The 15,958-nt window shown below is 47.3% G+C and overlaps 1 protein-coding gene across 5 annotated transcripts; it reads left to right on the forward strand.

Moving 5' to 3' along the window:
- Positions 1-251: 251 nt before the first annotated feature.
- On the forward strand, positions 252-11,039 carry NABP1 (nucleic acid binding protein 1). Of its 5 annotated transcripts, none has more exons than XM_084892133.1 (8): positions 262-850; positions 1,089-1,227; positions 4,041-4,112; positions 6,084-6,159; positions 6,663-6,729; positions 8,088-8,192; positions 9,450-9,648; positions 10,202-10,310. In XM_084892133.1, exons 1-7 carry the CDS (start codon positions 760-762, stop codon positions 9,644-9,646), a joined length of 747 nt encoding a protein of 248 aa, XP_084748259.1. In that variant the 5' UTR covers positions 262-759; the 3' UTR covers positions 9,647-9,648; positions 10,202-10,310. The 5 variants fall into 5 exon arrangements, with proteins under 5 accessions (XP_084748262.1, XP_084748259.1, XP_084748260.1 ...); XM_084892134.1 differs by having other exon boundaries at positions 10,207-10,266; XM_084892132.1 differs by lacking the exon at positions 10,202-10,310 and having other exon boundaries at positions 9,450-10,195.
- Positions 11,040-15,958: the final 4,919 nt, after the last annotated feature.

Below are 15,958 nucleotides of genomic sequence, written 5' to 3' on the forward strand. Positions count from 1 at the left end.
AGACCCTGAAGGCTGATTGACGGGGAGGCAGGCCCTGAGGACTGATTGACGGGGAGGCAGGCCCTGAGGACTGATTGACAGGGAGTGCCGGGCGCAGGCAGAAGGAAGACCAGGCCGTGCCTGGCGGCCGAGGCGTCGGCGGCGGAAGCGGCGGAAGGCCGGGGATGCTGAGAGCCAATTGGCAGGCGGAGAGGGCGGGGCCCTCGTGCCGGGAGGGCGTGGTCTATGGTGTGACGTCACAAGGGGCGGGCGGGGCGCCCCGGGGTCTCTGGCCGGCGCGGGCGCACTGGCAGTCGCTGTGGGGACCGGGTAGCAGCAGCGCGGCGTGCGCCCTTGGTTCGCGGTGACAGCCGGTCCGCTCCCGGCGCCCGGGACGCGTCGGGCGCGCGCCCCCGTGTATGTGAGCGCGGCTCGGGGCAGCGGCGTCCCCTCGCTGTTCTTTTTCTGCCTTCTCTCCCCGAAGCGGGCAGCGTGCACGCTTGCCTGCCCGCCGCCCCTTCGGGAGCGGGGTTGGTGTGCGGAGTGTGCGTCTTTTTTCCTTTCACATCCGTGAGCTTTTTTTTGCGTGTTTTTTTTTCTTTTCCTTTTTTTCTTTAGGGTTCGTTGCCCTCGGCCCGGTCTCCCCGGGCCACGACTAGTTGCTTCCCGCCCCTCCTCGTGCCGCCCCCGCCCCAGGTCGCCCCTGCCCCTGCCCCGGGGGGGAAGCGGCCCCGCGCCCTCCCGCCCGCGCCTCCGCAGCCGCCCTGCACCCGCCTCAATATGAACGGGCTCAGCGACCTGCCTCTTTTTATAAAAGACATTAAGCCCGGACTGAAAAACTTAAATGTCGTCTTTATTGTCCTGGAGATAGGTAAGTGAGGGCCGCCGCCCGGCCCGCAGCCCTGTGGGCCCGCAGCCCTGTGCGTGGCGGGGCCGGAGGGACGGCCGCCGCGGGCTGCGGGCTCCCTTTCCCCTCCCTTTCCCACCTCCCCTCCCCCGCCCACGTGGACCCGGCGGCGAGCCCCCCTGGGCTTGGACCCGGCGGCGAGCCCCGGTGCAGCGGGTCCGGAGCTGTTCCCCAGTAACCCGCCCCCTGGTTGTGCCCTCAGGACGCGTGACCAAAACCAAAGACGGCCACGAGGTGCGGTCCTGCAAAGTGGCCGACAAGACGGGCAGCATCACCATCTCCGTGTGGGACGAGATCGGCGGCCTCATCCAGCCCGGGGACATAATCCGGTTGACCCGCGGGTAGGTGTGCGGGGCGGGGTGGGGCCGGGGCCTCCCGGAGTGCAGGCTGGGGGCTCCCCACGGGCCGACGCCGGGCCCTGGGCGAGCCCTCCAGCTCCACGTCGGTGCAGCGGCCCTCCTCTCTGGTCCTGGAGGAGGGTGGTTGGCAGGAGGATGCAGCAGCCTGGCCTTGCCTGGCCTTACCTGGCCTTGCCTGGCCTTGCCTGGCCTTGCCTGGCTTTGCCTGGCTTTGCCTGGCCTTGCCTGGCCTTGCCTGGACTCGAATCGCAGCCGGTTTCAGCCAGGAGCCTAGGCTCCCCTGCCCCCTGCCCTCCGACCTCAGGGCACAGGTTAGATCGATTTTTACATTCTGCTCCGGGATCACTGAGTCTAAAGTAGATGGAGAAGACTCCCATAGTCGATATTTCCTCTTCCTCATAAATTACTCAATATAGTTGTCAGGTGGGTTTCCCCCCCCCTCCTTTTTTAATGACTGGTGAAATCCTGCCAGCATTTTTTATTTAGGGGGAAGTTGACAGTATCTGGAAGGCATGTTCTTGAATGTGATTGCTGGTGGCCAGCACTGTAAGATCCGTGTGGTACACAACATTAACCAATAAAGAAATTGACAACAACAACAACAAAAATATAGAATTTAAGTTAAAAAATAAAAATAATGACTAAATAAACCCAGAATGATACGCAGAGAACGTTCGGCAGAAAGACATCTGGGTCTTCATCCAGAAAAGTCAGAAGATGGGCTTTTAAAAGTCCTTTAGCGAGGCCTCTTTGTTTGATAGACTGACTTTAGAATTTTGCTAAATCTCTACAGGAAGGTGAAAGGCCAGAAAAGGGTCTTTAAAAAAGACTTTGGAAGCCCAGTCAATAGAATTGTGATGTATTGGTCCTAACTGTAGGAAGAGTGGGTGGGAATTGATGCTGGCCTAGTAAGGAGAACCTCAGGAAAGAGTTGGATCAACTGAAGGTGGAGCCCTTTGGTGCTGTCTTACAGCCTCCCAGCTCAGGAAGTGAAGCTGAGTCTCCTCGGATAAGGAAGTGGGAGTCAGGGTTTAGACATTGGATTCTCACACACTGACTCATGGTGACACTGTCTGTTACACATCCACATCCTTAACCTACACAAGAGCATTCCTGCCTGGGAGGGTGTGGTGAGGACTGGCATAATTAAAGTTGTTTTGGCTGCCAAAGCAACTCATCTAGTGATTTACAGTATTTTATACACTGTAAACAGCATCTCCCTCTGAGTATTTCATACTTTTGTAATAAGAGGAAGTGCAAAGGTGTGTGCACCCAAAAAATGGGAAAAACCAAATTCAGTAGCTGTCTAGTACTTAGAGGATTTTAAGGAATATGGTTACCAAGGAGTAATTCAAAATTCAAACTAAAGAAACAATTACTACTATTGCCTAACTTCAGTGTGACATGGAAGTTATACCTCATCAATGTGCTCTTCTATAAGATGGGGATCATTACACCTTACTTTCTAACATAATACGGCCATTGCAAGGCCCTTAAATTCTGTTTGGATCTAAGAAAAGTGGCTTTTGAAGAAAGGTATACACTTAAATCACATATGTCAAACACAAGGCCCGCGGGCCAAATCCAGCCCGCCAGGCCTTGCAATGTGGCCCGCACCGCGCTGTCATCACTGCACTCCGCTGTCAGTTTATGACATTGTCAGTTTATGACTGTTCAGTAAACCAGTCGGCCCACGATTTAGGCTGGATTTTAGATTTTGGCCCCTTCTCTGATTGAGTTCGACACCCCTAACTTAAATGAAGGTGATTTGAATATTGATATGCTTATCAGAAAACCCTGCAAATGTCCATCTCATTCCTGAAACAGTGAAATGTTTCAATTGCAGCAACTTCACATTTTTCTCAAAATATGCATTAATTTTTACTTAGGTGAAAGAGTGCACTGCCTTCTGAGTCACTTCTTATCCAACATACATATATGGGTGAATGGTATCTTTAATAAGTGACCCATTCCTATTCATGAAGATAAATGTATAATGTGGAAGTAGCAAATTTTGATTACCTATGTTAAAAGATGAACTATCACTATACGTAAGCAATATTTAATTACAACTTATTCTAAGTCATGAAGTTACCAGAGTAGTTGTATAAAAAACCACTGGAAACCAGACCTTAGACTGGTTTTTATAATATTGATTAATTTACAGTTTTTTTCTTAGATATATGTGTAGGGTTATTTTTATCTAATGATTTTGTCTGCATTCAAAATTGTTAAGAGTAAATAATTGTTCACCCAAGTTGGGACTAAAAATTGCAAATTTGAGAAGGTAGATGTGTGAAAGATTTGTGATCTTAGTTTTTTTAACCCTGGATTAAATTTTACCAACTTGTTCTATAGCTTGGGGACCTTATGTGTTTTGTGGAAGTAATGGAAAAGCAATTATATCAATTTCTGACTAGACCAAGTAAATGAGTATAAAGGAAAGCACGAGGGTGTTGATTTTACATTTATCCTGTGGTTAAAAGTAATTTCTGCTTGAATCTCTGCAATTTAAGTTCTTTTGTTAACTGACCAAAGATGTGATCCTTGGGGTATAACAGCGCTTCCTTTGCAAAAAGTCCTGTTTTTCAGAGTTATGGTTTAGATGATTATATGAGAATCTGGCAGTAGAATTTTCTTTGTGTTTTTCCTTAGTCAGTAGCAAGTTAAAATTTGGCTCATTAATTGCATTTGATTTGCTCTGGTAGACATATCCACATCCAATTCAAAAAATACGGTATAAAGACTTACCTGATGACACATTTCTACAGAACTGATGTTTCTTTTCTCCCTAGGTATGCATCCATGTGGAAAGGGTGTCTGACGCTTTATACTGGAAGAGGCGGAGAACTTCAGAAAATTGGGGAGTAAGTACATCTTGTGTGATTGAAAAAAATTACAAATTTCTCCTGAAATGACTGGTAGGTATAAACGGCAGACCTCTTCCTTGGCTTGTGTCTGACTGACGCCCGTACGCCTCCAGAAGCCCTCCTGCAGGCATAGCTTCCCATGGAGGGGTCCGTGGAACAGCTGTCCACGTGTGGGATTGGGAATGAGCGTCTCCATTGTCATGAGTGCCCTGGGAAGTAGCTTCTCGTGTCCAGTGAACTGCCAGATAAGACACAAGGTGTGAGTTCTGGCCACGAGTTCACATGTTCTTTCTCTCTGTTTGTGGGTGAAGATGTCCTCATGGGACAAGGCCTGGTGGCAGCGCCCCCTGAAGTGCTGTATTTGTCCACAGGCTAGGTGCCTCACAGGCACATGGGCTTCCAGGCACTACTTGCTGCTTGGAAATCTCCGCCCTGACTTGGAGGAGCCATCCTCTCTGGGGTGTAAAGGTAATGTGGCCCCCATGCTCGCCTGCACATGTGGGAGGTTCTCATAAGCTGGGTGTAGGCACTACATCCAATCATGAGTCTGTTCTGCTAGGTCAGGGGTCGGCAAACTCATTAGTCAACAGAGCCAAATATCAACAGTATGACGATGGAAATTCCTTTTGGGAGCCACATTTTTTAAACTTAAACTCCTTCAAATGCCACTTCTTCAAAATAGACTCGCCCAGGCCGTGGTATTTTTGTGGACGAGCCACACTCAAGGAGCCAAAGAGCCGCATGTGGCTCACGAGCCACAGTTTGCCAACCATGTGCTAGGATAATGCTTGAACATCTACTTCATGCCCACTAGGTCAGAGGATATTTGGAGAGAAGCAACAGTGGCACCCAACAAATAAAGATATAAATAAAGGAAAATTCTCTTTCTAACTTGCAGGGTTAAGATGCTTTGTGTGGAAAAATAATCTTGCCAGCTTTTTTCTTTTTAATATATTTTTATTGATTTCAGAGACAAAGGGAGAGGGGGAGAGAGATAGACATATCAAAGATGAGTGGGAAGCATTGACTGGCTGCCTGCTGCATGCCGAGTATTGGGGATCGAGCCCCCATCCCAGGCCTGTGTCATGTCCTGGAATTGAACCATGACCTCCTGGTTCAGGGGTCGATGCTCAACCACTGATCCACACCAGCCAGGCCCTTGCCAGCCTTTAAAGATCAGAAACTGGTAACACTCTTTGAAGGAAAATTAGGATCCACTTATGGCTTATGTTTGCATTTAGAGTATTATTGGAGCCATGAAAGGGTTTCACATCAACATTACTGAGAGATGAGGCTCCTGTCCTGACTTTCCTGAATAGAGAAGTGTCTGTCATGGAGGTCAGTTGAGTGAAGAACCACTGGAGGCCACATGGTTCCTAGTGACTTAGCTTTGTTAGGGTCAGCCTAGCATTTACCAAAACTAGTTCTCATTTCTTATTTGTGGGGTGAAGGGCTTGTATATAATGTTCATATAGCCCACAGTGAGCTTACAGGATGGACTGTCACTCTGGTGTCTGTACTGATGCCTCAGCATCCACTCCTAACCTTGAATGATTATCTTTGCAGGTTCACAGCGCGTGGTCCACAGGGGACCAGATGAGAGTGTGGATGGGTCAGTGCTAACCCATCACCAGTGCTGGAGGGGACCCGCTCTGGAACCCAGAGTCATGTGGTTCCGTGGCCTCAGCCTGTCGGGGGACAGGACAGATGTCCTTGCTCTTTGCCAGGATTGGTTTTTGTGGCCCAGAAGAAGAACCAGAATGCAGAGTAGATTGCTCCACACATTGTAGGCAATCACATATTTGATGCTTTTATGGAACAGACGCACGGAGGACCGTTTCTGTTAGAAGAGTTAGTTAGCAGGTTGCTTTTTAGTTAGTTTGATACTTAAATTCTTCCCTCCTGTCACTCACACAGAAAGGCTGATCATTTCAGAAGTCATTTAACTTTTGCTTTATTTTCTTTCAGGTTTTGTATGGTTTATTCAGAAGTGCCAAATTTCAGTGAACCCAATCCAGATTACCGAGGACAACCAAACAAAGGGGTAATTAAAGTCTACTTTTATGACAAGGCTGATTTTGACCGTCTGCCATAATTCCATGGCGAGATTGCCAACTCTGTCATACCCAGAGTATAATGAAGACAGTCCAAAAACTCCTGGAAAGTCCTTTTTATTCTGTTGGCTTTGTGAGTCTGAATATGCTTCTGTAGTGTCATATATTTAAGTGCCTGTGCTATTTCGCACAGGGGCGATCAGGCAGGCAGGGTTAGGCGCAGTATTACTTGTAAGCATTAATACCACTTGTAAGCATTAATACCATGTTTGTGGAGTGGGGAGTAATATCAGGAAGTACAATAAAATGAAAGGTTTGGGAAACACTTGAGTATTTTAACATTGAATGGACTTGGATAAATATAGTATTAAAAATTTGTTTAAGAAAACCTGAGAAATATTTAAAAAGGAATGGAAACAACATGTTATAATAATGTAAAAGTATATTTTTTATTTTTAGTCTTCATTTGGTTAAATTAAAATATTTTTTTTAGGCACATAGTGAACAGAAGAATAATTCCATGAATGGTAATATGGGTACAGGTACATTTGGATCAATGGGTAAGATTTTTTTTTCCATAATTGTAATTAGGTGTAAGAATTCTAGAATATATATTTTATGAAAGCGTTAGAGGAAAAATTTGTCATTGGGCATAAATTAGTTCTAAAAGGGAACTACTGGTAACCAGGGAATTCCCAAATAGCTGATTTTCTAGAAAGCAGATACCCTTTAAACGAATTTATTGAGCTCATTCTGTATTGAAACATTTGGCCCAGTTCCTGGGAACAGTGGTGAACGTTGGCTAATAATACAGAAGTCCGCGTTTCGGAGATGTGTCATTTCTGTAACCTAGTGACTGACAGGTGCAGAGCTATTGGTTATTTTTATGCACTGAAAGCCTTTTATCTTCAGACTAATAACTCCATTTTTCAAATGCCGATCGCTGCCCCTTTAAAAGATTAGCCTTTACCCCTCAAATACCCTTAAATGTCATGCTCATGGTTTTTGGAAGTTTGCTCCTTAGGTAATTGAGGAGAAGTCTTTTGTGACCAGAGTTTATTTCGGGTGGCTGTTACTCTTTTGAACTGGTAGCTGATCACTGCACTGTGGAAACTTCTTTAAAAAGTTAGAATTACTTTCTCTTGGATCATCATTTGCCCTATTTGAGCCCAGTGCCAGGACTCACATGCCACTTGCCCTTTTCTCTGTCTTCCCTTGTGGTGTAGGCAGTGTGTTATCTATGCTCTACCTACTTGACTCGTTTCTCATTCTGTTGCCCAAGTTGCTCTTTTTTTCCTCTCCCTGTTAGTACAGCATGAAGTCAGTATATTTCCAATAGTCACATCTATACTAATAAAAGGGTAACATGCTAATTAGACTGGATAGACTGGACATCCTCCTGGATGTCCTGAACAAAGCCAAGGTGGTAGGGCCGAAGCAGAGGCAGTTAGGGGCGATCAAGCTGGTAGGGGTGAGTGGTTAGGGGCAATCAGGTTGGCAGGGGAGAGCAGTTAGGGGTGATCAGACAGGCAGAAGGGTTACATGCAGTCAGGCAGGCAGGCAGGTGAGCTGTTAGGAGCCAGTGGTCCCAGATTGTGAGAGGGATGTCTGACTGCCGGTTTAGCCCCAGTGATCCGGACTAAACCGGCAGTCTGACATCCCTTGAGGGGTTCTGGATTGGAGAGGGTACAGGTTGGGCTGAAGGGACCCTCCTCTCCCCCATGCACGAATTTTATGCACTGGCCTCTATTGTTTGAATAAACCTAGAACTTAATGGAATTTTCCCCCAGGAGTTTAAAGGCATTTGTTTTTCCCAATGTTACTTGTAAGCATTAATACCATGTGTGAGACTGCAAATAGGTGCACTTCTGTAGATCAGTATCTGAAAATGGTGATGCATTTTTATATTCTTTTTTAGGAAATGGGGTTCAGCCCAGCCCAGAACCACGGGGATGCCAGTTTTCCTTTGCTGGTAGAAGCAATGGCCGGGGGCCTGGGAGCCAGCAGCCAGCTGGAGCAGCTGGTAATCAGACAGGCACGGCCACAATGAGTAATGGCAGGGACCCTCGGAGAGCCTTGAAAAGATGACCGATGCCAAACACCCACATGTAGTGTGTAAACTACGTGCCCTTCTTGAACACGCACTGCACTTTTATTTATGGTTAACTGTGAAAACCGTTCTTTGTCGGTTCCCTTTTTATGTTTCTGGTTTGTTAACAAGAGTTGTTTGCTTTTATAGCAAGACTGTTAAGCTGCTTGAGTCTCCTGTGGAAGAAGGGGAACGCCTGAAAAGTAGGGGTGTTGATTTCTAGAGCCAAAATGTCTTTGGGTAGCTTCAACAGCCTGCCCCCCCATCTCCCACCTGGGGGGAGCTACTTAAGACATCAGCATTACCTGCCTCTGTGAGTCTACCTTTTGCGGACAGTTTGTAATATTTAAAATAAGGCTTAGTGGGAGCTGTTCTCTGTCTTAAAGTGATATTGCCAACTAAGGTGATAACCACCAAAAAAAAACCCCACCAAAAACAATCAATGCTAACTGATTTGTGAGTGTTTGTGACTCCTGGAATGACTGGCTTCTTCAATGGGTGACTGCTAATTAAGATTTTTTCCAAGGACTGAATCATCAACTCCTGTTTTATTACAAAAAAATAAAATAATAAAATTCTTTATCAGAATTATAGACCAGAATCAGATCTGTAGTCTAACAAGTGAGTTTTAGAAGAAAGCGGTGTGCACTTCATTTTAGAGCAGTCCCGTTACTCTTAACCATCATCGTCGTGCATTATACTGAAGGAGGATTTTAAAACCATTTTTTTTAAACTATTAATGTCAAATGTCAAAGTATAATTTGAAGGTGGCATAAGCCTAATAAGCATGGATCTGATTATTGTTAAAAATTATGGGAAGTACACGTAGTGAAGACAATTGGAGTTGAATCCATGGAGAATCAGCCATCTCATGTTACAGGGCCCTGGGTATTTGAGAAACTCAACCAGCCTAGGTGTGTGTGGTGTGTGCAGTGTGTATGGTCAGCGTTCCTGAACACGAATGACCAAGCCTTATCAGCAAAAGCTAGGAAATGGCTCTCCCTCTGAGGTGAAGACTGCTTTATTCAGACATGTACGAGTTTGCTTCTGTGCTGTAAAAGCTCGCCGGGCCCACTTCCCATTGTCGGGTGGGTAACTGGCCGAGTTTCCTTTGTTAGAATTCTACCTTTATTGTGTCTTGAATAAAAATGTGCATTCATGGTAACGGAACTCCTTCCTCTGCTCTTTCAGTGACTTGCAGTGAGAGCCAGCGCATGTGCCCGCCGTGGTCCTGGTGGCTTCACCCTGGGGACTGCCCGGCGCTGCTTGGCTGCTGTGTCTCTGTCCCCACTTCAAATCACAGAGAATTGAAGTCGACCTTGTTTTCTAAAAATTCCATGGTGTTTGAATATAAAGTCTGCGCCAGATTACTTTTTTGTTCTAGTTGAGTGTATGTAAACAGATATTCCAGAAATGTTGGACGCGTGTGTTAGGCAACTGTGAGGAGAGTTCGGGGTAGACGAAATCATGAACCATCTCGAGGTGTTTACCTATCTGGTGTGTAGCACTTGGGTAGCAGGTTTATGCATATACAGGTGGGGCCAAAGCAGGGACACAGTTGTGAGTAGGCGAAACAGTTTATTATTGTGCTATTTCCCATATGAACAACTGGAACCCTACTTTTGCCCCACCCTGTACTGTAGAAAAGTTTTTCCTTTATGTATGATGATTACAGTTCATTGGGCTTTCTGACTGGTATTTGTGTAAGGTGTTCACAAGATTACAGAGATTGTGTGCAAATTAGTGTATCATTTTTTTCTTTTAAATCAAGTAGTTATTTAAGAAGCAAGAACACTGTTGTTTGTGGGAGAATATCGTGTGAAAGGCAGTTTTTAAGAGGAAGACAGACCGCAGCCGGTGCTGTTGTAATTGACACTTGTCGTAATGCTCTAACCTTGTTCTGTGCTTTGTGTCCTCTATTAACAAGTTTCTTTTTTCTCAAGGGAAGCCTCTCAAACGCAAACACGGGGAGTGTCCGTCCGTCACGAACGCTCGCCTTGCCGTCTGCCTGGACGCGCTCCGCACGAAGAGGAAGAAGGTCTCCCGCCTTCCCCTTCCTGGCGCTGGGCTTGCAGCTCGCTTTCCAACAAGTTTAAACACCTCCTGAGCACAAACACCCCTTCGTACTGCACAAACACGCTCCTGGGGTATTCCCATTTCATTCCCACAAAACACATCTGAAGGGGCTGCGGTCCTGGCCCCGCTGGCCGCCTGGGCTGGCCGGCCTGGGGAGTTGCTGGGGCACCGGAGGAGGAAGGTGGACCCCAGGCCGGGGACGTGCCCTGGGGCCTGTGGATCCCAACAAGTGCCCCTCAGTGCCCGCTCAGCTCTGCCCCTGTAGCTCCAGGAATTCCACTTTGCATGTGAGGACAGCTCAACTTGAAGGCACCCTGAATGTTTGTAATATTATTTGTCGCTTGTATTTTTATCATGTAACTTTTTAAAAAAATACATTTTTATTGACTTCAGAGAGAAAGGGGGAGAGGGATAGAGATAGAAACATCAATGATGAGAGAGATTCGTTGATTGGCTGCCTCTACATGCCTCCTACTGGGGATTGAGCCCAAAACCCAGGCATGTGCACTTGACTGGAATCGAACCTGGGACCCTTCAGTCTGCAGGCTGATGCCCTATCCACTGAGTCATACTGGCTAGGGCTATCGTGTATCATTTTAGAAGAATGCTTAATTTGCTTGGTTGAGTAATGATGCCAAGGGAATGATGGCTGGAAACAACTAGATGTGAGGTTATTATAAAAAAATTATAATTTTTTTATATGAGCGTTTCAAGTATAAGAAGGGGGTTAACTGGCCCTAAATTGTGTCTCTAGAACAGTAGTTGGCAAACTGCGGCCTACGAGCCGCAGTTTGTGGCTCTGACAGTTTGCCGACCACTGTCCTAGATTCTAATGATTACAGGCAGTTGTTCCTTGTGATTAAGCCTCTATGTAGAGTCTTACATCAATGGAAGGCACAGGCAGTTGTTGACATTGAGAGAGATCTGATGTCCCAATGACTGAAATACCTGTTCTGGCCCAGTAAGGTAATGACTGCTCCACACAGTTGGGTAATTCCTTAGATTCTTGAAAGTATTCGGAAAGGTTCCAGAGACACCAAACCTGAACACCATGTGGAAACAACGTGGATCACTTACCCCCGCTTTTTAATCTTCCCTCTGGGCTCACTCCTGGGTTACCTGCCCTGTGATGGACTTTGTTTTTTAAACCTGTTTTTCCTGCTCTTCATCTCCCCTATTGAGAGAGCCTGCACATTTCTAGTAGGAAAGGGGGTCACAGTTTCCCCCACATGGGCCCTGTGGCAGTTAAAGGCAGAACTTGGCAGTGATGCATCTATGCATTGTCCTACATGTTGGGGTGAACAGCCCCCCATCTCACACAGTTTGTAATGTTAAGGTTTGCTTCTGAGAAATTCTGACATTAGCACTATCCTGTTAGGCCCTGAGGGGGAAGCTAGGGAAATAACTCACCTTGCAGGCAGAGCCAGCTTTCCTCCAAAGTCATTCCCCCATTTAGCATCATTGGGAATGCACCAGAGTTTTATTCAAATACTGGACCCAAGTCATGTCAGGGTTCTGAGCTAAAGGCCTGACGATGGTTTTTCAGAGCGCAGATCACAGAAGGAACAGAACAGAATGCAGACCACACCACCTGTCGAGCTGCTTGCTTCACATGATTTCTCACTAAGAGGCTGTGCACATGTGACTGAAAGGAAATGCACATTTTACCAAGTTTGACTAGCAGATGTTTCGTTTCCGTCTTGAGAGACTGGCCATTTCATTGTCGCTCCCCAGCTGTTGGAGGATAGAGCCCAGGTGTCGGGAGGACCCTCGGACACCCCAGCCATCACCACACTTGTCCAATGCAACCTCTACCGAAGGGCTTTTGACATGTCTTATTTTTTAAATATATTTTTATTGATTTCAGAGAGGGAAGGAGAAAGAAACATCAATGATGAGAGAATCATTGATTAGCTGGCTCCCATACATCCCCTACTAAGGACAGCTTGCAACACAGGCCTGTGCCCTGACTGGGAATTGAACCCAGATCCCTTCAGTCCGCAGGCTGGTGCTCTATCCACTGAGCCAAACCAGCCAGGGTGTGTTACCATGTCTTTAGAAACCAGTTATTGATCCACTTCCCACATACATTCAGGTGGTTTTACTCATCAAAGTGCATGTTTCTGGACAGAGTCAGGCCAGTTATCTTGGTCTGTACATTGATTGTTGAATGCAAAGAGCAGTTCCACCTGCACGAGGTTCCCAGGAGCTCCTTAGAGATGTGGGATGTTCTTAGCTGTACGGGGAAGTTCAGGGTGGGTCTGGGAGAGCCGTCCTCAAGACTGGAGAGCCTTGTCTCCCGCCCTGGGCGCCTCCCTAAGCCGGGAATGACCTTGCTTTGGGGGCCCACGTGGAGCTCCTCAGCTTCTACCGTTGGGGCTAGGACATCCCCGAGTTCCAGATGGTAAAGGGTGAGACGCCTCCCAGGGGCAGAGCTGCGGGCAGCGAGGGGGTCGCCCCCAGCGTGACTGAGCACAGCCCGGACGGGAGTGCGTGCGTGAATTCGGCACAGCATGCTTTACGTGAGACCAGCTTTGAGATCAGGTTGGAGTGGAGCCTCCTGGCTTCATCCGGGCCTACACAGATCAAAGGAAACAGTTTCCCTGAGGTTTCCGTTAACTTTTTTTTTTTTTTTTTTTAATGGTTTTTCTTATGGCTTGTCCCAGCAAATGTGTTTGCAGCACTGCTTACCTTCACCTGTGCCCTCCCCCAGCCCTTGGCCCTGCCTCATTGCTGAGCTGCTGGCCATGGTGAGGAGCAGGGCGCTGGCTCCAAGAGCTGCTTGTGCCTGTCTGGCCCTCCCCCCGAGGCGTGACACCTTTATCTCCGCCCAAAGGGCCAAGCGTCCTTTTGCCTCTGTAACTTGTTCATACAGCTCCCTCCTGTGTGTGTGTGTGTGTGTGTGTGTGTCTGGGCAGGATGGGGGGGGGGGAGGGGTACTTGGGTTGGAGGTAAACATTCCTGGGAAGCTGCCTCTTACAGACCCTCATGTCCTGTAGGAGGGGCAGCTGCACCAGTAGTAAAGGGCAGGCACGATGTGACTCCAGTTGGGGCGGGTGGTTTAAGCATAAGTGGGGGGTCCAGAGGCCTCTGGCCTCAGTTGCTAGGTGGTTCAGATGGAAAGCCATACACCTGGCAGCCAGCACAGCTAGGGCCTCGGGGGATGGCCACACAGTTGGAGCCCTGGGCCTTCACTTCCCTGACCAGGAGCCTCGCAAAAAAGAGCAGTGCGGGAGGGGGGTCCACAGCTCTGAGGCCATGGGCGCCAATGGGCACAGACACTTCCTCCCCCCGCAGGGCCAGTCAGTGCCCAGCTTCCTCCCAGGGGCAGTGGGAAGAAGAGATAGGCGCTGGCCATTTCTCATCAGAAGGCGATCTTAACATTTCTAAGCAATTTATGGCAACCGGGTATGTTTGTATTGAAACAGCCAACCGTTTAGTCTCTTCTGGGCACAGGACGGCTGCTGGCCATCCGCCTGTAGGGGTGAGTGATGGCACAGCTGCTGGGTAGCCGGGTTCCCTGTGCTCTGGCCCATCCCTTGCACCCGGAGGGCGAGGGCACGGTGTGGAGCTGCTGAGGGAGGACGGGGGCGGGTTTGGTGCTAGGAAGGAGGTCAGTGGCCACGGGGAAGGCACGGGATGCCCACGGCAGTCCCTGATCGCCGAGCACCTGGCGCACAGGCACTGTGTGTTTCTGAGGAAGTTTCAGGAAAGCTTCCAGACATCAGCAATGTGCGTGAGTTCTAGTGCAAACCCCGTGTGCCAGCCGCCTAGGTCTCACCTTTCACATCTGAGCCCTGGGCCTTCTATTACATATCCATCTCCTTCGTCCGTTAACTCAGGCTTTTGGATGAGGTGATTTTTTAAAATGGAATTTATTGTGGCGACATTGGTTCATAAAATTATACAGGTGTGCCATTCAGTACTTCGTGGGTCTATTCTGTGCTTACCACCCCCAGTTGTCTCCTTCCATCACTGTTTATTGCCCTTGACCCTCTCCCACCACCTTCCGACCCCTCCACCTGGCGATCACCACTCTGTTGTCTGTGTCTCCGCGTCTCTTCTGTGCTTCGTCCCTTCACCCTCTCACCAGCACCCACGCCCTCCTCCCCGCTCGTAGCTGTCAGTCCATGAGTCTGTTTCCACTTTGTTAGTTTATTGTGTTGATTAGATTCCACATAGAGGTGAAGTCATATGGCACTTGTCTTTCTCTGACTGGCTTATCCCACTTAGCATCATCATCATTTCCGGGTCGGTCCATGCTGCTGCAGAAGGTAAAATTTCCTGTTTTTAAGGCTGAGTAGTATCCCATTGTGTAAATGCACCTCAGCTTTTTTATCCATCTCCTGATGGGCACTTAGCTGCTTCTGATCTTGGCTGTTGTCAATAGCACTGCAATGAACGTAAGAGCCCCTACGTTCTTTTGGATTAGTGTTTTACTTGGTTGATGGTTTCTTTAGCTGTGCAGAAGCTTTTTATTTTGATGTAGTCTCATCTGTTTTCTCCTTAGTTTCCTTTGCCCTAGCACAGTGGTTGGCAAATTGTGGCTTACAAGCCGCGGTTTGCCGCTCTGTTGACTAACGAGTTTGCCAACCACTGCCCTAGGAGATGTATCCACAAACATTGCCACTGGAGATATCTGAGATTCTGTTGCCTATGGTTTCTTCTGGAATTTTTATTGTTTTATGACTTACATTTAAGTCTTTAGCCCATTTTGAGTTTATTCTTGTGTATGGTGTAAGTTGGTGGTCTAGTTACATTTTTTTTGCACGTATCTGCCCAATTTTTCCAACACTGTTTATTGAAGAGACTGTCTTTACTCCATTGTATGTTCTTGCCGTCTTTGTCAAATACTTATTGAGTGTAATGGCTTGGGGCAATTTCTGGGCTCCCTATTCTGTTCCATTGGTCTATATGTCTGTACTCATTCCATATGACAAGTGCTGGCGAGGATGCGGAGAAAAGTAACCCTCCTGCACTGCTGGTGGGAATGCAGACTGAGGCAGCCACTGTGGAGAACAGTAAGGTGTTTCCTCAAAAAATTAAATATGGAACTCCCATTTGACCCAGTGACCCCACTTCTAGGAATATATCCTAAGAAACCAGAAACACCAATCAGAAAGGGTAGATGCACCCCTATGTTCATAGAAGCACAATGTACCATAGCTAAGATCTGAAAACAGCCCAGGTGCCCATCAGCAGATGAATGGATAAGAAAGCCACAGTACATTTACACTATGGAATACTATGTGGCCATAAAAAAGAAGGACCCCTTACCCTTTGAGACAGCATGGAGGGACCTGGAGAGCATTATGCTATGTGAAATAAGCCAGGCAGAGAAAGACAAGTATCACATGATCACACTTTTATATAGAATCTAAGGAACAAAATAAACTGATGAATAAAACATCCAGAGACATAGAGACATGAAACAGACTGGAATCTCAGCGGGACGGTGGGGGTGGGTGGGTGAGAAGAGATGAACCCAAAGAGGACATCTGTAATACTTCCAACAACAACAACAACAATATATATATATATATTGTTGTTGTTGAATCTACACTCATATATATATATATATATATATATATATATATATATATATATATATGAGTGTAGATTCA

This window comes from Pipistrellus hanaki (assembly GCF_964339955.1).
Source record: "Pipistrellus hanaki genome assembly, chromosome: 8".
NCBI classification, from domain to species: domain Eukaryota; kingdom Metazoa; phylum Chordata; class Mammalia; order Chiroptera; family Vespertilionidae; genus Pipistrellus; species Pipistrellus hanaki.